The 26,336-nt window shown below is 31.5% G+C and overlaps 5 protein-coding genes across 11 annotated transcripts; 4 read left to right on the forward strand and 1 right to left on the reverse strand.

Annotated features, from left to right (window-relative positions):
* Window positions 1–1,391: 1,391 nt before the first annotated feature.
* LOC150027324 (sugar transporter ERD6-like 5) lies at window positions 1,392–5,922 on the reverse strand. Of its 4 annotated transcripts, none has more exons than XR_016521858.1 (18): window positions 5,579–5,907; window positions 5,059–5,121; window positions 4,867–4,956; window positions 4,717–4,776; window positions 4,194–4,259; window positions 4,039–4,104; window positions 3,856–3,931; window positions 3,707–3,771; window positions 3,503–3,554; window positions 3,252–3,332; window positions 3,085–3,165; window positions 2,928–2,971; window positions 2,745–2,807; window positions 2,606–2,665; window positions 2,472–2,525; window positions 2,272–2,331; window positions 2,065–2,179; window positions 1,392–1,939 (listed from the first exon to the last, which is right to left on the reverse strand). XR_016521858.1 is itself a non-coding variant. In XM_068639518.2 (18 exons), the coding sequence occupies exons 1-18, from the start codon at window positions 5,804–5,806 to the stop codon at window positions 1,806–1,808; spliced, it is 1,503 nt and encodes a 500-aa protein (XP_068495619.2). In that variant the 5' UTR covers window positions 5,807–5,922; the 3' UTR covers window positions 1,392–1,805. The 4 variants fall into 4 exon arrangements, 1 of the variants encoding a protein (XP_068495619.2); XR_016521857.1 differs by having other exon boundaries at window positions 3,085–3,169; window positions 5,579–5,902; XR_016521856.1 differs by having other exon boundaries at window positions 3,462–3,554; window positions 5,579–5,902.
* Window positions 5,923–8,170: 2,248 nt separating this feature from the next.
* On the forward strand, window positions 8,171–13,203 carry LOC137831727 (receptor-like cytosolic serine/threonine-protein kinase RBK2). Its single transcript, XM_068639522.1, has 9 exons — window positions 8,171–8,519; window positions 9,159–9,240; window positions 9,404–9,748; window positions 10,718–10,969; window positions 11,203–11,360; window positions 12,123–12,202; window positions 12,289–12,424; window positions 12,508–12,657; window positions 12,810–13,203. Exons 2-9 carry the CDS (start codon window positions 9,195–9,197, stop codon window positions 12,900–12,902), a joined length of 1,260 nt encoding a protein of 419 aa, XP_068495623.1. The 5' UTR covers window positions 8,171–8,519; window positions 9,159–9,194; the 3' UTR covers window positions 12,903–13,203.
* A 1,671-nt stretch (window positions 13,204–14,874) lies between these two features.
* On the forward strand, window positions 14,875–15,873 carry LOC137831735 (histone H2AX). The gene is made up of 2 exons (XM_068639532.2): window positions 14,875–15,287; window positions 15,476–15,873. The coding sequence occupies exons 1-2, from the start codon at window positions 15,087–15,089 to the stop codon at window positions 15,695–15,697; spliced, it is 423 nt and encodes a 140-aa protein (XP_068495633.1). The 5' UTR covers window positions 14,875–15,086; the 3' UTR covers window positions 15,698–15,873.
* A 989-nt stretch (window positions 15,874–16,862) lies between these two features.
* LOC137831734 (stress regulated protein) lies at window positions 16,863–19,444 on the forward strand. 2 transcript variants are annotated; one of them, XR_016521867.1, is made up of 7 exons: window positions 16,863–17,226; window positions 17,300–17,518; window positions 17,790–17,913; window positions 17,986–18,132; window positions 18,774–18,800; window positions 18,915–19,010; window positions 19,099–19,444. XR_016521867.1 is itself a non-coding variant. In XM_068639531.2 (7 exons), the coding sequence occupies exons 1-7, from the start codon at window positions 16,978–16,980 to the stop codon at window positions 19,297–19,299; spliced, it is 1,026 nt and encodes a 341-aa protein (XP_068495632.1). In that variant the 5' UTR covers window positions 16,863–16,977; the 3' UTR covers window positions 19,300–19,444. The 2 variants fall into 2 exon arrangements, 1 of the variants encoding a protein (XP_068495632.1); XM_068639531.2 differs by having other exon boundaries at window positions 17,790–17,876.
* Window positions 19,408–26,101, forward strand: LOC137831733 (DHHC-type zinc finger family protein). Of its 3 annotated transcripts, none has more exons than XM_068639530.2 (10): window positions 19,408–20,542; window positions 20,625–20,718; window positions 21,388–21,482; window positions 21,583–21,750; window positions 21,831–21,903; window positions 22,008–22,060; window positions 24,078–24,169; window positions 24,258–24,310; window positions 24,414–24,539; window positions 25,518–26,101. In XM_068639530.2, the coding sequence occupies exons 1-10, from the start codon at window positions 20,394–20,396 to the stop codon at window positions 25,791–25,793; spliced, it is 1,179 nt and encodes a 392-aa protein (XP_068495631.2). In that variant the 5' UTR covers window positions 19,408–20,393; the 3' UTR covers window positions 25,794–26,101. The 3 variants fall into 3 exon arrangements, 2 of the variants coding, with proteins under 2 accessions (XP_068495631.2, XP_090160241.1); XM_090304115.1 differs by having other exon boundaries at window positions 20,322–20,542; window positions 21,564–21,750; XR_016521866.1 differs by having other exon boundaries at window positions 20,335–20,542; window positions 24,107–24,169.
* Window positions 26,102–26,336: the final 235 nt, after the last annotated feature.

Raw genomic sequence — 26,336 nt, forward strand, 5'->3', positions numbered from 1 at the left:
ATCTAAATCCAAAAATATATTATAAATTTTTTTTATCCATATTCTCTTTAATTTAATTTAAGATTATTTTTGTCATTTTACATAATTATTTTTTTATTTGAGTGAAAAATCAGATACAGGTTTAAATTGATATCGTGAAGAAAAAAGTTGTTTTTTATGTGTTAGGAATGCTATTCTTAAAAAAAATATGATTATGGACACTTATATATGTTATGAGACTTTTAAATGGTGTGTCATATAAGTAAGTGTTTAATTCAAAAAATATTTGTGTGATTTTTGACAATTCTAACACAATTTTAAAAAGGAGAAATATATTAATTTTCTAAAAATTTAAATTTATTGTATAAATTTTTAATATAATTATAAAAATAAAGAACAATTAAAACATAATTTGTACATAAAACTTATATAATTTATAATTATATAATATATAAATTCGTGTCTCAGTATATTTAAGTATCCATGTTTTCGTATCCGTATCAGTGTTCATTAGTATGCTACATAATTTATATGTTAAAATAACATTTTTGAAAGGCTAAAATCTATCTATGTATAAATTTGTGAAATCAGTAACAACGCTATATTTCTCTTCTAAAACATTTAATTTTTTATTTTTCGTGCATATATACATCATCATATTAAATATAGTAATTAAGATCATTACAATCGGTATATATTTTAATTTTATATATTACCATGATCAATATTATATTGTATATAAAATAAGGTTTTTTTCAAGTAAAAAAAATACCATATTAATTATCTGTCTTCCAAAAGTATGCAAATTAATTTTTTTTGAATTCAAATATACATAAGTATATTAATTAAGGACATTAATTAATATGTATTTTAATTTTTATTTATTACAATAATCAATTAAAGCCGCCATTAAATAGACATTTTGATTTAATTTTTACATATTACGATGATCAATTATCAAAAAATTTGGAATATTTTTATAATTATAAAATATTTTTTACAACTCTGGTATTTTTTTTTAATATCATAATTTTAAAATAATTACAGTTAATAAATATTATGATGATAATAACTTTTTTTTTGTAGTAAATGAAAAATACTAACATAATAAATAATCATGAAAAATGTGGTAATGAATTATATTTATTATTTTTTATGATAATAAATAATTAATAACACAAATTATAATTATAATAAAATATGACAATAAATAATTATGCTATCTAAAATACCAGTATACTAGTATAATGAATGATGACAACATAATGTCGGGTAAAGGATTCACACATGTTTTTAGTATATACACTTAGATTTTTTTTCTTTAAAAAAAAATAAAAGACAGTAATATATATGTGCTGCAGATAATGTGATCAGAAGAAAGTTTGAGAAGAAATGTATAAAAAACTAGGACATGAAAAAAATGAAGAGATTTTTGTATAATACATTAACTTGCAATTACAACTAAGGAATGAAACATGTCAAATGGCTGCTACATCATATGTTAAAATCAAATATTCAACTCTACATATGACAGTCTCAAAAAAATATTAAAGTACGTATAGTATAAACAAATTATATTACTATACGTACAAAATTCAAGGATATGCGTACATCACGATACAATCACTAAAATTATAGTGATGCTTGATGAATGCCATTTTCTTCATTCAGATTAGCATATGCATAGCCTTTTCTCTTCATTCAGATTAGCATATGCATAGCCTTTTCTCTTCATTCAGATTAGCATATGCATAGCCTTTTCGCTCTTTTTTTCAGTGGAAAAGTTTGCATTTGGAAAATTCTTACTGGTTTATCATGCACGGAATTCATTTCTTTGAAGAAGAATATGAACTCAAAGAAGCTTGAATTTCTTCTAATGTTCGCCCCTTGGTTTCTGGTACAAGTTTTGCTACGAATAGCACAGTGAAGCCACATATGGTGGAGAAGATGAAGAAAGTTCCTGGCCAAACATAACATCAAAATGAATCTTATTACATGCATAGAAAGATAACTCCTTACTCTTTGTATTTTTCTTCCCTATTTTCTTAAATTTTTTCTCAGCTTTTTTGTTGAATTCGAACCTACCTGCTGAACTCCAATTCATGAGGAAGTTAAAAGCATATGATACAATCCAAGAACACAACCAGCTAACCAAAGTCACAAGGCTTCCAGCAGAACCCTTCACGTTGATGGGAAATATCTGGAAAATAAAATATAACCATTCATCATGCTGATGATTTTTTTATGTTTGCTTTTTTACTTCCCAAATTCAGGCATAGTAACAGTGACTACCTCAGACATTATAACCCATGGAATTGCTCCCATGCCTATAGAGTAAGATCCCACATATACCTGGCCATTAAGAATAGTTATTAGGAATTGAATTCTTGTTTTGAATCATAAAATATAGTAGTGATCACAATTCCTTTCAGTTAAATTTATGAGATTGCACAGTATAGTTGAAGATCCCTATATATGTGCAAGAACATTACCAGTACACCCACTAGGGCCATAATGGGGCTAACTCCCTTCCATTGATGCAAGTCCTGCATCATGCAATCCTAATTATTCTTAGAAATTCACGAGAAAACCAACTTACTGGATCAGATTGTGTAATTAAAAGAACCTGCAAGATGAACGACACGGCTGTCAGGAAGCATCCTAAGCATGTTCCCAATGCAGATACCTGTGTGATAATCAAAAATTCAGATTCAGAATATAAAGGACACAGCAAAAAAGTAGGAATAATAGTTCAAACTTTTTACCAGCAGAAGTGGTCTTCTTCCAGATTTATCCATTAGAAGTACTCCTAAAGTTGTCATTGGAATCTACAAACATAAATGATGGACTAGTGTGAAAAACAAGAATGAAGGGTGCACTCATCAAAGCTTGCATTTACAGGATAAAGCACAGAGAAATTATGCAATCGCATGAAGAGAATTAAGAACCTTGACGGCAACCATTGCTACTGTTCCAATACTTTCCGAAAACCCTGTCATGGATAAGAATTTTTGCTTTTGTGTGAATCATTTCATAAATCTAATATTCTCATTCATTTTCTCTTACTTGTCATATGATGGAGCATAGAAAAGAAACTGCACATACCAGCAGATATAAATATAGAGTTTGCATAAAAAACAATGCCATTAATCCCTCCAAACTGTTGAAGTATCATCAAGCCGACTCCTACCTAACCAAGTAACTATATAACATAAGAGCCCCACATAAGGCTAATATGGGCCATATGAATAGGGATAAGTTAGAATGCTCACGATAAGTGACTTCAAATATTGCATTCGGAATAAGCCAATGATGCTAGCTTCTGTTTGCTTCTGAAAGGCTTCGGTATAATCCTACAAATAAAGGTAATGCAAAAATGATAGATTAAATTCCTTGGTTTCTTCCTTTTCTATTTCACTTTTGCATCCAAGTATGATTGTAACTCTAGCGTAACTTTGTAAGAACAAAAACTAGTTACATACTCTAATTTCAGTGGCCTCTTGATAAACATCAGCATTCTTACCCCTGAGGTGCTGTAAAGCAGAATCACTCTCTCTTAACCGACCCACCTTGGCCTGCAGAATAATTTGTGATATGTTTGTGAGCAATGAAATGTAATGAGTTCAACCATTTCATAAAAGTGATGGAAAGAACCAATTCGTTGTGAGAGCAGTGTCCAACATGAACAACCCAAACAATAAAATTACAGAAGCTGTGAACAACTCACCAGCCACCTGGGAGAATCAGTAATGAAGGGCAGACTGAGAAGCTGCACAAGGCATGGAATAATTCCTGAGATAAATAAATAAACATGAGAGTTACATGAAGCCCGTTTTATTTGGTTTGTGAAAAGAACTCCAGAAAGAAGAATGTTACCTATTAGAGCCAAGATCCTCCAATTGACAAATGCTCCGACAAGATAAGTTAATGACATCCCACAACTAATCATTAACTGTCAAAATAAGACCAAATAGGATTAAAATAGCAAAACATATGTTGTATGGTACATAAAGTAAGAGTAAAATGATATTAAAAGATTGAATCATTTACAGTGTTTACCTGATGAACTGCGGTGAATGCCCCTCGAAGATTCTTGGGTGTTATTTCTGCTACATAAACAGGTACCTAATATACAAAGTAAACTATGTATTCTTTGAGTCGTTGAATATCAATTGAACTGTGATCATAACAAAATATACAGTCACAGCAGTTACCGCATAAGATAGAAGGCCAATCCCACATCCTATCAACAGTCTTCCAACATAAAGCCACCAAGCAGTCTTCAAACAAGCACCAAATGTTAGATATCAACAACTGAACTGGAGGAAAACCCTTTGGGATGAGCACATTCAGCTAATAGAATCATAGTGGTTCAATCTCCTTACTCTATCTATCTAATTCATTGTGTTCATAAAAACAGCAACTTGAGTTTCAAATAAGCTTCAATGTTAATATCAGAGGAGGTTTAAATAATTTTTATTGGCTACAAATATACCAATTTTTTTTGCTTTTAGTCCTTAAGTTTTATTTCTTCATATCAAATGGTATTTAAGCCTACCATGTACTTCAAGTACTCAATAGTTACAATGAATTCTTTACCTAGAAATATAGCTACCTATTTTTCCTTTAAGAAAAGGTTACCAACGACACATAATTGTAGTTTTCAGACATATTCAACCATTACTGATAGTGCAACTTGATAAATTGGAAATAAAGAGGAAGAAATTAATGAGAAACCTTTGAGAATGTTATGGCCAACCATCCCAAGATGCAGAAAATCTGAGAGAACCCCATGGCCTGCTCAGCAAAACATAGGATAACCAAAGGTGAACAACAACAAGAACAACAACACTTAAACCAGAATTAAGCAGCAATGCTTTGACTTACAACTCGACGACCTGCATAATCTGCTATTCTACCACTAACAACAGCACCGATCATAGCTCCAATGGTCAATATCGAACCAAAAATTGAGTACTGCATAGGGTAAAAAAGTTTGGCGGTCAAGAGACACAGTCAATCAAATGATGGCCATCAACAACAAGGTGTAATAAATGTTAGAAAAACAAAGGTTCAAACCTGAGCCACTCCGAGATTGAGATCACGCATGATTCCAGATTGAGTAGGCGATGAATACCCAATCTGCAAAATTAACAAGGTATTCATCTGACTGTAGTAATCTTGAGTTAGAGTTTTATTCACACTCAATTTTAACATTATCAACCAATAAAAAATCATTATTCATACCACAATAGTCATTGCAAAATTCAATCGACCATTTCTACATTATCAACAACAAAAACCATCATTCATACCACAAATTAACTATTTTTACAACTTAACATAGTCAATGCAAAAATTCAACCAACTATTTTTACATTATCAAACAATAAAAAACCATCACTCATACCACAAATTAAGATAGCAATTATAAAATTCAACCAACCATTTTTACATTATCAAGCAATAAAAAACCATTCATACCACAACTTTAAGACAGCCATCATAAAATTCAACCATCTTAAAAGAACATTTTTTACATTTTTTAATTGGATAACAGCTTACAATTTCTAAGATAGATACATAAAAAGTAACTCACAGCAGAGCCAAAAACGTAGGAACCAAAAACAGCAACGAGGGTGGTGAGTATAAGAGTAGTTGGAACGGAAGAAGCTCCGTTATGCCTCTTATCCAGAAAGTCAACGCCAACATCATGGGCACCATAACTTGTAGGGAGAAGAGGGCTTGAAAAATCGTTTGGTTCAGTGGTTTTGCTATCCATGTTTTGCATTCTATGAGAAGCAGAGGAAAGATGAGAAAGGTTCATTCAGAAGGTTTAAAAGGGTTACGCAAGAGAGAGAGAGAGATAGAGGTCGATGGTGAATGTCATTGACTAAAACGACATGATGATGAGAATGAAACGAACTCGAGTTTTACGTTGGCAAAACAGACACATATATCAATTTTTTTATTTTTATTTTGATGTGTACGCGAGATTCTTGTGGGTTCAATTTTAAATATTAAAAATATGCTAGACTGTCACGTGCTTAACTAGGGTTTTACTAATTTATGTTTTTTTATGGATTAGGAAGTGAAAATGAGAAAATGAATTTGAAACGATTTAAATGGAAAGTAAAAAAAAAGTTAGAATGTTTGGATTAAAGTAAATAGAGTGGAAAATGTGAGAAAAATTTATAAAAGTTTGTAATGATGTAATGGGTGGGATTGAAATTATATAGTTTTTAATTGATAAAAATGTAAGTATAAAAATTTATCTTTATATTTAAAAATGGTTAAAAATTAATATGATATATTTATTTATAAATTATAATTATTTTAATTAAAATATTATTTAAATATTTATAATTGTAAATATTTATTTTTATATTAAATAACATTATTATTTTTATCTTTAATTTTTTTAATTAATATAATTATTATATAAATTTATTTTTTAATTATTCAAAAATATATTTATTTTTATTATTATTTATATTTATAATTTATTATATATAATGTGATTAATTATGTTTTTTATAATAATTATTATTTTTATAATGTTTATATATTTAAATTATAATTATATTTTAAATAAAAATAATTTAAGTTTAAAATAAAAGGGTAAAAAAATAAATTAAAAAAATTATATATATATATATATATATATAATTTTTTTCGCACAGTTGCAAAAAAAAATTTGTATGAAATTTTTTTTTGGATTTACGTGCCTTTTTGTTTTATTAGATGGATTTCTTCACTTTTCATTGCAAATAGTATTTCTTTGCCTTTCTCCGCCTCGATACAAACAATACCTTAGAGATAAAAAATAAATAAAAAAATAAAATATTAAACCATGGAAAAAATTAAAAGTATTTGTAATTTATTTTATTTTTTCAACAATGGTTGAATGTATTAAATGCGACATGTGTCCAACCGTTATACAAGTGTCAAAACAAACCACAAGAAAACATCCAAAAAAGTATATCTACAAAATTGAAAAACTTATGAATGAATGTTTTTCCTAAGCATATTCCAACATTATAGAAAAGCAAAATAAAATAACTTATGCATTAAATATGCACATTTTCCAACACTAACTTTAAACCGCTTTCCTTTCATATGTACTTCAAAAACCATTCCTATAAAAACCTTTGATGGTCAGATATCCTTTCAAAACTGTTCAGACAAACTCGCATTGTCTTCACCTGCACTAACATCAACTATTTTTGAATGGTATCTCTTTCTACACTTGTCAATCCACATTGCTATTCAACTCTAAGCATTCCAGACTTTCTTCCCCATAATTTTTTTTACTTCCTTTGTCTCGTTGCTTCCATCCTAAAAGTTGCAGACTCCACAATCCTTCTGCGGTCTCCTACACCTACTCTGGTCTCTTTTCGCTACATCATTTTTCAACCAAACAATATTTGTTTTCCATAACCAGACCATTGTCACATGAAGCTCTAACACATGCCCCGATGATATACCAGAACCTGCACATAGAACAAAAATCTTCCACACCTCTCCGCCAACACAAGAAAATGGAAAATAAATCCTTGGATTGCATAAAAAAACCCTAGTATCATATTTTACGTCTGAATTAAAGCATAGAGACAACAAACATACATTATAGTCATTCAAACACGGAAATACAACTAGTAAATTTCTTGCAAGCAGATTTATTTAATTGTCGTGTTAACGCAAGTTAATGAGACAACAATCCATCAATCAGAAAAAAGAGAAACTTACTTTATATGTTCATCAACGACTTGATTCATGGAAAAGATTTCCTCTGCATCAACCTTTGTTTGATTAAAAATAAGCTTATTTCTATGCTTCGGAATACTTCACATCACCAAAATCCATAAACTTTTCCATAAGTTATTACCTTCATTATTGACATTATTGAAACAGAAACCGGAGAACAACTCAAAATGATTAATTACGACATTGTGTTTCAATACCAAGTCTATTAAAACTCTTATAATTATTTTAATTTTTTGTGGATTGAGATAATTAGTGGATTGAGATAAATTTTGAAAGATTTAGTTGTTATAATCTGAATAGAATAATATTCAGATTTACTGTGCTAAATTGATCATTACTCCTTTACTTAAAGAATAGAACAATAACATTAATTAATTAGTAAATATATTTGTTTAAAAGCAACCCCACACTATTCTTTTCCCTTCTCTTTTCAAGTGAAAAACGTTCTCATCAAACACTGTGTGTGGGGGTTAAGCCTTCCAGCATAACTAGTTGCAGAGGTGAAGCCATTGGAGACTGTTGTGACACACAGACTCAGAGAGAAACAAAAACATTCGAACTATGAAACGGACCACAACTTGTTTCTCAATTAGTTTCTGGGTTTCTCTGTCACTTAAAATTTGTAACTGCACAGCATTCGGTGGCCAATTATAGAGTAAATGGACTTTCTCAAGGCATCAAATACGATATTCTCTTGTTCTGTCACCTTTAATTGCCAATGGTGGTGACCAGAGACACTATTGTTTAACGTATGCGTGCGTTTTATCTTCTGGGTATGTCGTTTTTTTCTGCTTACGTGATTATTCCGTCTACTTTCCTAAATGTAGATATGTGAGTGTGGAGCTTGTTGGGTAGAAAACCCCACATCGGTCGGAGAAACTTTTCAAAATCGTGTAAATAACGAAGGATAATTCTTATTGGAATTGTGTTAGATTTCTACCAAATTCTGAGAAGGTAACAGATCGAATGTGATAATGGTCATTCGTGTTTAAAATTCTAATGTGGGTAAGTTTTGGGACCAAGTTCATGTTCTTGGGGAGTTCATCTTCCATGGCTTTGTTTTGATTAGTTTTACTATTAATTATTCGTTATTAAAACCAGTGTCTGATATTTTAATGGTTCCTTGTCAGATGATTAACAATGACTGAATTTCTGTTCTCTACATGTTCAGGCTGGAATTCAGTCAAAACATAACATTTATCATTATTAATAATAGTAATTATTAATATTAATATTATTGTTGGTGATAGTATTATTATTGTATTAACTTTTGTGCTTCCATAAGTTCTTGTTTGTGACTCTTGTTTCTTTCATAGACCTGCTCCTTTGTTTCATAGACACAGGAATCATACCACACTGAAAGGGAAAAATGTAAGCTTTTGCTAATGTTTGTGATTACTCGTGTAATGCAGGAATTGTAAAGAAAAAGTCCTGCAAACAGATCAAAGATGGTCCCAATTGGTCATGCTTCTGATGACAAGCAGAGAAATCAAGGCATTTGTTTTCTAACCCTGCTTCTGCCCAAGGCTCCTTCATTACACTATTCCTGTGATTTTAATATACTGTGTTCCTTTGCACGTTTAGTTTCTTCTCTACCAAATGTATCAATTACCTTTCCCTGTGCTCAAAATGTTCATTTTTATTTTTTCTCTTCCAGACTCAGGAGAAATCGTTTTGGAGAAAGACAAAAGTGTGGTAACTCTAAGAGAACTCTTTGAAGAATGCATTAGTGACACTGACAAATCTCCTCAACCACCTGAATTTGCAGACAGTAATCCAAGCTCAAGGACACGGTTTCACTGGAGGATGCTTTTAAAACCATGCAAAATGAAATCAATGGAGCACCTACCCTCTTTTCCTCCAAGTTGTTTGTCAAGCATAACAAAGCCTACAAGCAAAGATATTGGAAAAAACACTATTCAATGTAATCCACACAGTTCCAGAACTTTGGTGAATTTCAGGCTTTCTGACCTGAGAAATGCAACCAACAACTTTAGCAATGGTTTGTAGTCTAGCCCTCTTTTCAGACCAATTGTTTTCTAGTAGTTTAGCTAGTAATAATATTTATTAGGACGAGGGTACAGAACATACCAAACTAGATAGAATTTTAATTACAAAATTACAGCTTGTGTTTGGTTTAATGTCTTATATTTACAAGTAAATTCATGTCAAAATTGTGACAATAATGTAGAAACGTGTATCATATGCTTCCAAATTGATGTGCTTCTATTATAATGTTGCTTGAATGGATACACTAGACAAGATAAGATTAGAAAATAATGATTGCACTAGACAAAAAAGTTATGATAACACCTATTGCAAAAAGATGATAGAACTCATTTTAGGTGATTTAGGCATGTACAGGGAAGACTTGTAGAAGCCTCTCACACAGGGTAACCCAGTTTCTGGAGGCAGAGAAAAACTATAGGCAAATCCATTAGGAAATATTTTGAAGTAAATAAGTTGTTTACCTACATGATTTGTATCCGAATATTTTTGGATTAAAGTTTGCTAACACAAGTTTATATCAAAAGTGTTTTGTAGACATAAGTTCGATAAAAGTGAGTTTACTTTAATGTAACGTGATTTTTTATTTGATATTTTCTGTTTAAAGATATGTTGATAAAATGAAATTGCTTTGGACCATACTAATCAAAAGTAATCTTACTTCATGTTGCTCTTAAAAAAATACAAATCAGAAGTACTTTTACTTTAAAAGTGACCTTGATAGCAAACTGAGTTTATTGAGATATGAGTAAGTTGGAAGTGGTCAAACTGATATCCAAACATGTTCTATGCCCTCATGTAATCCATTTTTTGGACCCCACCAAGAGGATAGAGGCTTGGTTGTGGTTATATATTTTGATTGTTAATTCATTTTCTAAGTATTTGCAAGTAGAGAGTATGTTATTGCTTTATGAAAAATGCATCAATTTGACCATGTAGAATTTGCTCTTCCTTTTACTTATAGAGAATATAATTGGAAGAGGTGGCTATGCTTATGTTTACAAGGGTAGCCTACAAGATGGGCAATTAATAGCAGTTAAGCAACTGAGTAGAGGGACTCCAGAAGACAGAATATCAATTCTTCTATCTGAGCTAGGAATTCTTGCTCATGTTGACCACCCTAATGCTGCCATGCTTATTGGATTTGGAGTAGAAGGGGGAATGCACCTTGTGTTCCAATTATCTCCTCTGGGAAATTTAGGATCTCTTCTTCATGGTGTGTACTTGATCCTATGTGAAAGATTTTTTATTTTTTTACCATATTTTAAGTGTCAAGTATTGTTCAATGAAGTATATCTGTTGGAGAATATGGTTAGCCATCTTCAATGAAATCTCTCAGAACAATCACTTTTTTTTCATTCAGAAGAGTCAAATTCAAGATTCTGCTTCAAAAAGTTTTCTGTTTGAATGTATCTACTGATTACTTTTTAATTTTCATGAAATATTCAGGTCCATATAAAAATATATTAGATTGGAGCAGAAGGTATAAAATAATTTTGGGGATAGCGGATGGCCTCCTCTATCTTCATGAGATTTGTCAAAGGCGAATCGTTCATAGAGATCTTAAATCAGATAATATTCTGCTGACAGAGAATTTTGAGCCACAGGTATTTATCAGAGTGATTATAGAGAATTAATAAAAGAAGGAAATCTTAACCTTGGCTGGTGAAACTTGGGACATCTTTAGTTTGAGAAAATATTTGTTTATTTTCATTTCTGTTTTCAATAATTCTTATACAAAATGCTGGTTTTTACTTGATTTCTAACTTTCAAATGCTTATATACAATAAATAGTGAAAACAACTAGTACAATTATAAATAATGTAATTTTTTTGTAATCTAATGAACATGCTTTTTTTATAAACCTTGGTTAAAAGAACACAAAGAAATATTTTCTTCACTAAAACGGTCTTTAGGATCCCTGAATGTATCATGTGGATGTGTTCATATAATGAAGTTACCACTTTCTTCTGCATTTCTTCTCATTTCTGAGTAGTTATCACTAGGACCATGCCCTGCTTAAAAATAATCTATGATAATACTTCCTGTGGCAATCCTCTCACAGAGTAACATCAACCTAGCTATATTTTGTGATCCTTAGTATCTACGACCAGTTTAGAATTTTGAAAATAAATCATATTCTCTGAAAATCTTCAACCTTTGCAAAGAGATGATTATATAAATTGAGCCATGACAGTTGTGCTGATTGTTCTCTTTCATACCATGCTATTACATAGTCTGCTGGTGAAATAATAAGCAGCAGCAGACACCTTTGCTTCTGGATCCCCTACTAGTACTCTACTAGGGTACAAGTTCGAGGCTTATATTTCATCTGATCTAACACTCTCACTAATTGAGAATCTCTCCAGATTTGTGATTTTGGGCTCTCAAAATGGCTACCAGAACCCTGTACTCATCATATTGTTTCAAAATTTGAAGGCACAATGGGGTAAGCAAATATACAAATACAGTAAAGTTCTAAACATATATTTTGAGAATTAATTCTCATTCTCATGATGTAACATTCACCCCTAGGTATTTTGCTCCGGAGTATTTGACACGTGGCATAGTAAACGAAAAAACTGATATTTATTCCTTTGGGGTCTTACTTTTGGAGATTATAACTGGGCGTCATGCTTTGGATCATTTGAAAGAAAGTATTGTGTCATGGGTAAGTCGTTCTCCCAAATGTGGGTATGTTATATATCATAATACCTTAAAGGCCTCAGCACATTGTGTTTTCTTGTGTTGTAGGCAAAGCCTTTATTCCAAGCTAATAATATTAAGGACCTTGTTGATCCTTCTCTGGGTGATGATTATGTCTGGGAACAAATGGAACGTGTTGTTTTGACAGCATCTCTGTGTGTTGAGCAGTTTCCTATCTTACGCCCCAGAATGAGTCAGGTAAGCATGCAACCTAGAACGTTGCAACACTGTAATCTTAAGGATGATAAACTAAGATATTGTTAGTTACTGTAACTATAACTATAACTATATTTTTTTCAGTTAACTTTTGTTTAAGAGAAGATTGTTCACATTCTCTCTGTTGGCTGCAGATTGCAATACTGCTAAGAGGTGATGACTATGTGATGGAACATACTGAGAGGAGTAACAAGATGTCGAAGAAAACAACTGAAGGAGCTATCTAAGTGTTCTGAGTTGGTTGTGTTTTGGGAAAATGAGGGTTGAAGTCCTCTCCCACCACATGTATTTAATATTGGGGGATTCTGCTTCCCCTCTTTCTTCCCCAGAAATAAAGGAGTCCAATAAAAACATACATCTTATAGCATTTGAAACTCAATACAAATATACAATTGGACTTTTTTATTTCTAGGGAGAAAGGTGGGATATAAAAACTTACATTTAGTTCTTTGTTAGTTAAAAAATTGAATTCATTATCTCTTAAACTATTAGAAATCATCCTTAAATGCAGAATTTAGTTTTTGTCCATTCTCTTTTGCATCCGGTTTAGTATAGTAAGAAATATAAAAGAGGTCTACACTAGTAAAACTTAACAAACTACATAGTTGGTGTAGCAAGCTATATAACAAAAACATGTATACAACATAGTTGGTGCAGCAAGCTATGTTAACAAAAACATGTATACAACATAGTTGGTGCAGCAAACTATGTTAACAAAAACATGTAGACAACACAGTTGGTGCAGCAAGCTATTTAACAAAAACATGTTTATGTGTTGATAGCATAACAGAAAAACCATATTAAAATTAGTTCTGTTATGTTGCCTTATATAATATTTCTCTCTGTTGTTTCTCTGATATGTATCAATAATAGTTTTCCTATTCCTGTCCATTCTCTTCCTCTCTTCTTCACATGGTATTCAGAGTTTCTTGATTCTGGTCATGGCTGTTTCTTCTTTCAATAATTTATTCTTCCTCATACAGTTTCACACCCCTATCTCTCTTTCAATAATTTTTTGATTTCACAACAAGATATTGTCACTAAAGTTTGAAGCTTCTTCATACAATCAAGATTATCCTGTCAAAATCCTCACTTCTGATGATGCCATACACAATATTATCAATTCTGTTTTTATTCTTTATGAGCAATAAGATCAGCTTCTTGTTACTTGATTATTGGCTTCTATGTCTCCTTTTATTCTCATGAAAATGGCTGACTCCATTTGTCTATTCAAATTTGGTCCAAATTAAAGGTGTATTGTGTTTCTCAAAATAGAACAGATATCAAGAAGATAAAGAAATATCTATCTATCCACATCTTAGATATTAAGAACAAATATTTTCTATTTTTTATCTTTATATTTTTCATATTTTCAATTTTAGAAAATAATATAACAATATTTAACTTAAAATGAATGAATTATTTTATATGTTAAATTCTTAAATTTAATATCAAAATATTAAAATTGAATTTCTAATAATGATAAGGATATTTCTTCGTAGATTCAAAATCAAATAAATAATATATTACTCAAATTTATAAATTTAAAATAAATATTTAACAATATTTATTAACATTCTCACACTTTCCAGAACCATTAAAAAATAATATAATATTTGTTTATACTATTTATTGGATAGTATCTAAAAGATAATACAAATATCAAACTCAAATAAAAAATTAACTTATTATAAATTATTTTAAAAAGTTATTCATTCCCTTTGTTCAAAATTAAAATATATAATAAATAACATATTAATTAATATAAGCATTTTACCAAAACTAAAATATATAATAAATAATTTATTAATTAACATGATCATTAGTTCAAAGAAAATATTTTTTCTTTTTTAAGAATTTTCTATTCACATTCTAAGTTTCTATTCTCTGTTATAATGATAAATCTTAAACTATAATCAACAATTTTATCAAAACTTCATTAAACAATATATATATATATATATATATATATATATATATATATATATATATATATATATATATGATAAAGACAAAATATTTTATTATAAAACTAAAAGAATATTACACACATGTTATTAAATTATGAACATTTTCACCCAAAATTGAAAACAGTACATTATAAAATATATATTTAGATTAATTAATTATTTGTTAAAATACATGCAACAAAAATTACTTAAAAAGATTTTGTGGCGGGTCATAGAAATTGCTTGGAATGGAAAAGGCAATTTCCCGCGAATATCAGTGGAGAAGTGACGTTGGCAATCCGTGTCTCACACTCTCAACCAATCAGCGTTGATTCTTGGGCCCTATATATACCATTCCACTCACATTTCTTCTTATATGCACTTCTCCCTCACTTCTTTTACACTCCTCCAAATTGAAAGTTCTAGGGTTAGGGTTTCCAATTTTTGTAAGCAGATTAGAAAATGAGTTCTACTGGTGGTTCAACCAAGGGTGGAAGGGGCAAGCCCAAGGCCTCCAAATCCGTTTCTAGATCACAGAAAGCTGGCCTTCAATTCCCTGTTGGAAGAATCGCTCGGTTTCTCAAAGCTGGCAAATACGCAGAACGTGTTGGTGCTGGTGCTCCAGTTTACCTCTCTGCAGTGCTTGAGTATCTCGCAGCTGAGGTTGGTTTTGTTTTTTTGATTAGGTTTTAGTTTTGATTGGTTCTTGTTTTTCTTATCAATTTATTTATTATTGTTTTAATTGTTGTTTTGAAGGGGTTTGGTCATTGATTCTGTCTTTTAGGGTTCTGATTGACCTAAAATCTTGCACTTTGTGTATCTTGTTTGTTGACATTGAGTTGTTTTTTTAGGTTTTGGAACTGGCTGGAAATGCTGCTAGGGATAACAAGAAGAATCGTATTGTTCCTAGGCATATTCAACTTGCGGTGAGGAATGATGAGGAACTGAGCAAGCTTTTGGGGTCTGTCACCATTGCGAACGGTGGCGTTTTACCCAATATTCATCAAACTCTTCTTCCTAAGAAGGTTGGCAAGGGAAAAGGCGAAATTGGATCTGCTTCACAAGAGTTTTAGGGTTTTAAGGGCTCATTTTAGACTATAGATTAAATTTCATTTTGGTTGTAATATACATGGTTTGGTCTATTTCTATATATTTTCTGAGAGGTTAAGTGTTTCTCAGTCTGTGGAGCTGAATCGCATGTATTTCTTTTTGGATGTATAAGAAATGAGAATGGGTGTTTTCCGATGAATCCTTGTGTTTAAAAAGTGATGCATCATATAATAGCTCGCCCATTTTGATTTTGAATTTGGGAATGGAAAACAATGATTATGTGAGTCTTGCCATTTTACTGGGTTGCTTTGGTTCTTGGCTAGAGTGTGAGAAGGCATTTTTACCTTTGGATTTTATGATCCTTTACGACATTGGTTTTATATGTTCTAATCTTAGGTAATAAATTGGTCTTGTTTTCATGGATTCTCTTCTCTGTCTGTGCTGTGATGTCATCTGTGGCATTGGATAGTAGGGCTGAAATTTGTCTTTTTCAGTGTTCTTTTGGTTATTTGACATTCATATTTACTGAAAGTAAGTTTTTATAGAGTTATTGTCTCATCTGACAACATTCATGACTTCGTTTGTGTCACGGAGTTGCAACATTCCTGACCTCTTTGCTGCAACAGTTGAGGTTATGTACGAACAGAAGAAGATCGAAAAGTGCTTAGGAAAATTTTGTAGCATATTTCCAGTTTTTAGATGCAATGATGAAAATCTGTTCGAAAAGTGCTTAGGAAAATTTCATAACATATTTCCAGTTTTTAGATACAATGAAAATGTTTTTACTTAATTTTAGAAGAAAATATTTTGGTGGTTTTTCAATTCATACCCAATCTTATGATAAATTAAAATAATGAAATTTGGATTTAACGTTCTATAGCTGCTAAGAATCTCCAGCAGCATATCGCAGACGTACTAAGGCAAGTGGCCTTAATTGTGAAAAACGTCAATGTCAAACAAACGGGGTCGTCATATGTCAACTCTCAAAAAATATATTTTTCCTTAATATTTTAGTCATTATATTTGGTTCTATATTTTTTTGTTTTACTCTGATGTTTAAGAAAATCTTGCAATTTATGCCAATTATATAATAAACAGTAACCCTTAGTGAGATGGGGTTCAATGGAAAAATTGTTTTTTTTTTTTTTTTAGTTTTTAAAATTGTTATCTTGTATTTATGTGGTGAAGAGTGCATGCAATGAAAAATGGGAAAACTGGTCCTTAAAAGTTGAGTGTGTCGAACACAATCAAACACCCAAAATAGAGGTAATTTAATTTCATCCATCCTAATAATTTCGATGAAATGGTGTGTTTTGGTTTGATGCAGTGTGTGGGTGTGGCTTTGACATCGTGCCATGGACAACTCAAAGCGAGAACTTGTGAATTTAGGGTCAGAATTGGATGTTCCTCCAACGTTTATGTATCTAGGAAGAAAGTGCTGGAGAAAGTGGACGAGGAGCTAGCAAAGGGAGATGATAGAGCTGCGCTGACACTTGTGAAGGATTTGCAGGGTAAACCTGGTGGGCTTCGGTTTTTCGGTGCTGCCAGACAGGTTAGTCTTGTGTCTTCTTGCGTCTTTTCAACTCTATGTTTTTGGATAATCTTTCTCTATGCTTATTCTTCAGGTGCCTCAAAGGCTTTACACCTTGGATGAATTGAGGCTAAATGGAATTGAAACTCTGTCTCTTCTATCGCCTGTGGACACCACTCTTGGTTCAATAGAGAGAAATCTTCAGATTGCTGCTATTCTAGGAGGTCTTGCTGCATGGAATGCCTTTGCAATTTCCCCACAACAAATCTTCTATATATCACTGGGGTTGCTATTTCTATGGACACTAGACGCGGTACTTACTCACACCTGGAGATCAATTCATTTCACCACATTTGTGAAGTGAAGTTTTTCTAGAAGAGTCTTTTGTTTTATGCTTGTTTTCATCTTCTGCTGATCCAACCACTTGCTTCCTCTTGCGTATTTGGGGAGCTTATTCTCTTTTCTCATGCTTTGTCCCTTTAACTGGATCAAGTTTGCCTATCAATCTTCATTATATTTGTGTTTATTCATTGACATGCTACTTGAATTCCATCTCATGCTTATCCAACTGATTGCTTCTTCAGGTCTCTTTTGGTGGAGGTATTGGTAGCTTGGTTGTTGATACAATTGGTCACACTTTCAGTCAGAAATACCACAATAGGGTTATTCAAGTCAGATTCATGCCATTCTATTATCGCACACTTAAAAGTAATTTTATTTCAATTAACTTACATCGTCATATTGACCATCAAGTAACCATAACAAAATTTAATTGTGCAGCATGAAGCTGGTCACTTTTTAATTGCTTATCTGATAGGAATACTTCCTAAAGGATATTCTATTTCTAGTTTGGATGCTCTGCAGAAGGAGGGATCTCTGAATATTCAAGCAGGCACAGCCTTTGTGGATTTTGAGTTTCAAGAAGAAGTAGGCTGCTTTTTTTCCGCTTATATTTAATACAACCCAATTACTTTTTAGGAATTGTTTGGCTCAAAGGAAGGGAGGGAAGAAATTTTGGTTACACATTTTGTTTAGTTTAGAGGAAGGGAAGTGGAGAGGTTTAAAAGTTAATGTACTTTTGCGTCCTTATAAATCTGGGATTCTGTAACATGATTAAAGATGTTTCACATTTTAGTCAACACACCTTTAATGTTTTATACTCCTTTCCCTCTCCTCTAATACAAAATTTAATGAGAGAATTTTGTTCCCCTCCAATTTCCTTCTAAAAATTAATCAGATAACAATGCTTTTTAGCGACAATAAGAATTGGGGATGTCTATGAATATGTATTGAATATCTTACATCAATTAGATATAAAAACATTTCATAGAATGAGTGATTTCAGTATGAGTGAGTAAACGTAAATCTTATAAATGTAAATCTTATCTTATAATAAAGTTGAAGTATACTTAAAATTGATTTTAATACTATGTAATTTGGCTTTTAATTTTCTAAGTGTCACTGTGACTTCATCGTGTTTTAACTCATTAAAGTGTTTGATTAGTATCACATCTGTATTTAGTTGACAACTATATTTATTGATTGGTGGTGCTTTTCACTTCATGCAGGTTAATACAGGAAAAGTATCAGCTACAGTATGTTGCTATCTCACTGACTTCTAATTTTCACTGTTTACAAGGTTGCTTAAATTGATATTCTGCACATTACAAAATTTAATAATGTGACAACCTTTGTTTTATGTTATTTAGACATTGAACAGATTTTCATGTATAGCATTGGCTGGGGTGTCTACTGAGTATCTTATATATGGATTTTCTGAAGGAGGTCTGGATGACATCAGAAAGGTTTATGCAATTTTTTACTTACTTTCTTAGCCATCACAATTAGAAAGCTCAGACATTTGCTGATTGTGATTTTGTTAAATGTAAATAGTTGGATTTACTGCTCAAGGGACTAGGCTTCACACAGAAGAAGGCAGATTCTCAAGTTAGATGGTCTTTGCTAAACACAGTCTTGCTCTTGCGGAGGCACGAAGTAGCTCGAGCCAAGGTTGCTGAGGCCTTGGCAATGGGAAAATCTGTAGGATCCTGCATTGACATTATAGAGAGTTCTATAGATGTTTCAGATCTCTAAACGAAGCTTTTGATTATTCCCTTCTATATGTTCATTAATATTTCTATAAATTTTCATTTGCCTTGTTCAGTTATTGGAGCTAAATGTGAATATCTTCTTGTTTTACAGTGGAAAGCAGTAACTCAATAATACAGTTTCTTAGTCACCATTGTCAGGACAATTAGATGCAGATCTGTTCACACTGTAAACAATAAAAATACACATCACATACTTCAATAAATTAATATTTTATTTATTTTTTAATTTAAAATATTATTATATTATTATATTATTATAAGTATTTGTTAAATATATGATTTTTACTGTAGATGGTGTTAAGAAAACTTTTCCGGACAATTAATATAGGTTTTCTTAAATGTTTTGATTATTAACCAATTAGAATTTAGTATTATTTACTTATATATCAAAATAGAAACAATTCTACAAAATTCAATTTGAAAAGTAATTATTTATTCTAATTCAGTATCTATATCATTATATAAAATTATATAAAAATATACATTGTAACTTTCTTTTGATGTAATCTTTTAATTGAATAATTTTATTTTTAATAATAAAATTAATTTATTTTTAATTTAATAAAATAAGCAATTATATAACTTTTCTTATTTTAACATAATCAAATATTTTTACCTTTAAAAAATAACGATTACATAATTTTTTAATATTATTTTTATAAAATTATATTATTTTTATTTTAAATTAATTATTCATAGAAATAATAAAATTATATCTAATTTGGCTGAGAATTTATTTTGTGGTGGTCAAATGTTATATAATTCATTGTTTTAGATTAAAATTCTACAATAATCAATATAATTTATTGAATTCTTATTTTCTTACAGCATTAAGGGTTAAAATTTTATAGAATAGTAAAATTCCTGCAAAGGTCTAATAAATTGAGTAGAAATGAACCTTAGATTTAGTATAAAAATGGAATAAAACGAATTCATATAAAATGTAGAAAAGTAAAGACATTTAAATGATAATATTATTTGTCTTATATTTTATAATTAAGTAAAAAAAACCATCCGTTGGATCTGGAATGGGATGTAAAAATGATGGAATGGGCATAGGAACAAGAGAAGGGAGTAATGGGGGTAGAATGGTTATTGGTGTGCCATGGTTTGGTCACTGCGGTGGTCGTTGTTTCTTTCCTCTGCGGTCGATGGCCAATCTTCAAAGGCACTTTCATTCAACGCATACACTACTTTCTCACTTTCGGCGCTTACGATTACTTCTTGTATCTCTCTCTTTCTCTCTCAAATCTCCATTTTCGCTTCCTTCAATTTCAATAGCTTCATCTCCCACTCTCTCCATCACAGGCGTTTCGTTGGCGCAGTTTTCGGCCATAAGTGCACGGATGCGATTCTTTCTGTCGAATACTACTGCTGCGATCGTCCCAATCCTCTTCTACAGGTACTGCTGTTCTTTTCTATTTCGTTTCATTCCTTCAACTTGTGCTACCGATGCAGAGAAATTCTTTGTTCTATTTCGATGCATGGATTTATCGGTCTTCTGCGTTGTGTTTTATGAATTGTGACCTACAACTAGCATGACAGTGGAATCTATAAGCAATTCCTCTAGTTTTTCATTAGATAAATTGCTTCGCCTAATTCATTACGGAAATCGTTTTTTTATATTATTTAGGTCACGATTTGCTCTCTTCTGACATCTGAATACTTCATTTAGCCTTTACTTGTGTCTTTTGTGTGCAATATTTACGAATGAGATGCAAATGCCGCCAGTTCGAATATCCTTTTTTACGAAAGGATCATGGCGATGTCCTTATAGTTGACAATATTGTAAGTTTGGGTTCTTATGTGGATTCAAGATAAGTTTAGGACCATATTGATGACGTCATTGAAAACTTTCTGGCACTGATATTGTCTGAGTACTAGAACTTCTAATTTTCTCGTATAGAAATGAAAACATAAAATGGGAGCAATTATAGGAAATAAAAGAATAGTTCAACTCATTGCATATTATCCTAGGGATGAGACCGTGGTTTTTCTTTTCTTTTCAGAAAATCTACTTCAATTGTTATGTTATCCATTGGTTTGAATATTAAACTTCTGTTTGTTGCAGATCATATACATTGTGATAGTCGGTGTTACCTACTATTTCATTGCCATATCTTGCTTTGCCTATATCCCTGGATACTATTTAGGTGGAATTCACAGGTAGTGTACTGCTGGGCCAATGTTGTACGCTTTTATTTCTTAATGGTTTCTTCAGCATTATTCTATCCTGAATTTTGTTAGACCTTATATTTTTGTTTAGGTACACAAGCTTATTGGCGGTTGCTATTGGAATTCTGCTCTTTCTTTTGACCAGCTTTACTGATCCGGGGACAGTAAACACTGAGAATGTATCTCAGTATATTTCTGCTTATCCCTATGATAATATTATTTACTCAGAGAAAGAATGTTCCACTTGCAAAATTCCAAAGTGAGTTTGGCACAGTTGTTGAGTTTTGTTGAAATGTTGGTTAGGTTTATCTATAAAATTGTGTTAATTTTTTTCTGCAGACCTGCTAGGTCTAAACACTGCAGCATTTGTGACCGGTGTGTTGCTAGATTTGATCATCACTGTGGATGGATGGTTAGTAATCTTTGAAACTCTCCTCTTTATAAGGTTGCTTGTGGCGTTCTCATTTAATAATCATGTGCTTTTTTGAAGTTGTACTGAAGTTGTTTTACTCGCAGAACAATTGCATTGGGGAGAAAAACACACGGTATTTCATGGCTTTTCTATTATGGTGAGTTCAACATGTATTCTTACACAAGTATCATTTTGTGTAATCTAAACTATCTCCTTTACAAAAGGAACCCCGGAAAGTATAATGCATTAAAAGACTAAGCAAAAGTTTAAGAAGTTTCCTCTCCTTAAATAAATTTAGAGGTTCACAAAAAATATTCCAAGAGGTATCTGTTGGTCATTTGGCTGGTATGGGAAATTGGCAATGTAGATAGTGATAAGTTAAAGTCGCTTCTCATGGACTTGTGTGATGTAATAATTGTTCTTCTATTGTTTCTGCTCAAGTAATTGATCATTATCTCCAATTATAAACATAATCACATTACTCAAAAGTTTTCTTTAGCTTGTTATAAAGATAGAGCAATTGATTGAAGAACTAACCACAAATGAAGAAAGTTTCACAATATTCAAAGCATTGTTGGGATCAAACTTCACTAATCTCCTTCTCATGACCAACCGTGATAGTATTAATTTTCATCTCTCACTATCCAATGTTATTGTAATTGATAAAACTCACCAACCATTAATTCCTTCAAATTTGGATCCTAAGTTCCTTTATCAATAATAAATTCTTCACCATCAACTGAATAAACCTGCATTGTAATATATAGACAATCAATGAGTCAAATCCTATTCCTAGAGGCATGATTCATTAAGTGATTTATGTTCATTCAAGATCAATAGATTATTTTCCAATCAGTTCTAAGACAAGTTATGATCTATAAAGAAATGTGAATCACTAATATCGCAGTAGATGATATGTATTAAATAAGACCGCGATTGATTGTATTTGATCCCAACGAAATGGCTACTGCGATATATTTTTGCACTTTGGGTAGAAATTTCTACATGCTTAAACATCCTCCTGTTATTTTTTTGTTCCTTTTCCCTTGGCCTTTGGAACCCTTGAGTTACCAGTTCCCGTGTATTTTTTTTTCTTGCTGTTCTACTGTAGGGCAGAGGGCTACCACCAAATATGAGTGGTGTCCATATTTTCCATTTCCACAATGGCAAGTTCTATCTATTTCCTTGGCGTACAGAGATTGGGCAGCCCTGCTTCATTTCAGTTTTTTTTTTTTAAATCTTTTCCATCTAACTGTTCTTTCTCTTGTTTTAGAAGATAACTTAACTTCATCCTGATTGTATTTGTACCAAGGTTATTTAATCAATATGCAAATCATGAAATGGCAAGCTATTATTTGAATCATGAATCATAATCTGTTTAGTATAGTAAGATTTGAAAAAAAAATCAAATATATTATATAGAAGATATATAGTGTTCAATGTAATAGTTTTAAACTAGATGTAGATTTACAAAAAGTTAACCGTATTAGTTGTATTTGAGTTTGTGAAGCTTCTATTTAAGAAAAATGTAAGCAATGCAAGCAATAGCTAGATAGAGCACAATGTGCTGGTAACAAATAAAGTTGTAGAAAAATCAAAATAGGTATGTGGTCCTCCAATTCCTTTTGATTTAACAATTTAAGCTTGTATGGATTTTCAGTTTCTCGTAATAGAATTGGATAAAGAAGAATTAAAACCGTAAAATAATGAATTGTTGAATTGTCTGATCTGTATCATCTTTGAAATTGTGTAGATTCATTCATGTATTGTAAGATACCAAGTTATTTGAGTTTTGTCTCATGATACGTATTGACAGGTAGCTAAATTGTGTTGAATTGTAGGATTTTAATTGTGAACTTACAATTCTAATAACTATGTTGTGTATCTATATTATGTTTAATAAATTTTATTTGTATTCTGAAAAGAAAACTTCAGTTCGTACATGTTACCTAACGATTTCTTTACCAATTTACTGTTCCATTATCACATAAGTCTTGAACTTTTCAAGACATTGTGAAGATGTGTTTTTTTAGTATGAGATGTATAGATGACTAGAAAATCTTAGTAATAATAATTTTAGTCACTGATTTCAAATTTACCATAGATTTGCAATAGGTTATATATCCTCCATCTCTGGCTGTATTTTGTAGTTGTGATTCTTTTACATCTTGTAGGCATTTCCTTATATGCTTGTATGGAACAGTTGCCATTGGCTTGGTTCTTGCTGGAAGACTAAGAGAATTAAGAGTTGTTGATATTCTAACTGGTAATATAGATTTGCAACTTATATCAATCTTTGGATTAAGTTTTTTTACTAACTTTGATACTTTTCTATCGTTGTCATAACTATGCAGTTTATTATGGAATAGAAAATTCTTTTCTGGATTTAGCTCCCAATGTTGTGCAGGTGAGGGATTTTTTTTTTTGTCTCAACATGCTGATTGTTATGCTTTCTATTTTGATTCCATATTTCCCATTTAAGTGGTTGGTGATATTTTGTTATCATACAGTGGTTGTTGGGTTCTTACAACACTCAGATACTTCTTATGGTGTTCCTAGCAATCGTTGGGATGCTGTTAGCTGGTTTCTTTGGTTATCATGCAAAGCTTTGCATTACAAATACTACCACTAATGAGGTACCTTCTAATGTAATTAGTAATTTTTAGTTAATTATAAGGAGTCAGGTTGTGTCAAGGAATCCCTTTATCTCTTTTTCTTTTTCTTATCTGAAAATAAAAATCCTAATAAAGGGAGGGATCAGAATGCTATGCATTTAAATAGTTGAATTAGAGAAGTATAGAGTATGGATACCTTGTGTCCGTTACCATTAAGTTAGAAGAAAATGCTGTACTTAATACTTAATTTGAAGTTTACATGATCTCTGGATAGTAAAAAAATTGTGATATGTGATATGATGTTCTAGAATAATATTTGCATCTGGACAAATTGACTGCGTTATTAGAAGTTTTCAGTTTTCATAAATATTCTAATGAAACAAATCTATCATTAGGTAGAACTAGATCAAACCACCTTTTGTTTGAGTGTCTTGCTGGTTCTATATGATCTTTGTAATGCCTGCTTGTTTATCTTCCTGAGACTAATAATTTAGAATCTACTGCCTTTTATATCTGGTGAAAGGAATGCGGGTGAATGTGTTTGTTTCAAATGCTGCTCCTTCTGGAATCACTGTTTCCTTCCCAACAAAAGCAGAATACTTCCAATGTGGGATTTGATATTCTTAATGTGCTCTGTCACTTCCCCATTCTCTTACCCCTCTTCCCTTCCCCCTTTTAAGGTGTATTATAAGTCTGCCTTGGACTTAAAAAATGCAATAGCAAAATCCTTGCACTGACAAGCCTACACTAAATGGACGGTTGGCTAGGCAGGTCTGGCTATTTAAATTTCGAGGGAGTCAATTTACAGTTTTTGCTGATTTGTGAATGCATAATTGCTCTAGTACAATTGCTCTTTTGTTTATCATTATCCAATTTTTGTGTCTTATTTAGCCAGAAAACTGTATGCTTATGAGAGATGCTAATGGCACCCTCATTGCTCAATGAAACTAAAACTAAAACTGTATAACTGTATGCTGATTGTTTCTATGTGGATCACAGACTTTTAAGTGGCAAGACCACATGGAGTGGCAAAGGAAGCTAAAAGAAGCAAAGGTGAGTGCTGAAGCCCTAAAGCAAAGTATCGACGGAATTAGCAGTGAAAAACAGCATTTGTCGAGCAAATGGAGAGCCTTCTTTCGAAAATCACCTCTAGAGGATGTGGTAGTTGTTAAGAATAATGTTTACGATAAAGGTTTCTTCCACAATATTCAGGAGGTTATTTCCCCTTTCTCTGCAAGGTGGTCCTTTACACAAAACAAATTGAAGTCCAGATGAATATGATCCTAACTTACGTGTCTTTCTGGTTATTAAAGAACTTTGTGGGCTAGTTGCACATAAATTGAGTGGGTAGTATGTCTATTCATTTCTCAAGATTACCCAATAAATCATTGTGAAAACCAGAAATATGATATATTAAATTCTATAATCTATTAGAGGTTCTAGACTAGGTTTGTAGAGTGAGAATTGATTGGTTGTACTTGATAACCCTCCCGTGTCTGCATTTTTTGGTTGTGTTGTACTATTTGTTACTAGCAAAAACAGAAATATATCTGTACTTAGTGCACTTATAGTTTTTATGTCCAGCTGCACTTTGTTATTTTATATTGAGCTGTAAAACTCATCAAAGGTAGGCTGTTTCTTCCTGCACCTTCATATATTCTTATCTGACCTCCATAAATTTTCATATTTCCAAAAATACCCCTATGTATATTTTGGATTACATAAGTCTTTTTTCAAATTCGTAATTAACTTCTGGATTACATAATTTTCTCATATGCATGATTAGTTTCTAAAATTACATAATCCAGAAGCTATTCT

The sequence above is a fragment of the Phaseolus vulgaris genome, chromosome 6 (genome assembly GCF_051622355.1).
Source record: "Phaseolus vulgaris cultivar YP4 chromosome 6, ASM5162235v1, whole genome shotgun sequence".
NCBI lineage: Eukaryota > Viridiplantae > Streptophyta > Magnoliopsida > Fabales > Fabaceae > Phaseolus > Phaseolus vulgaris.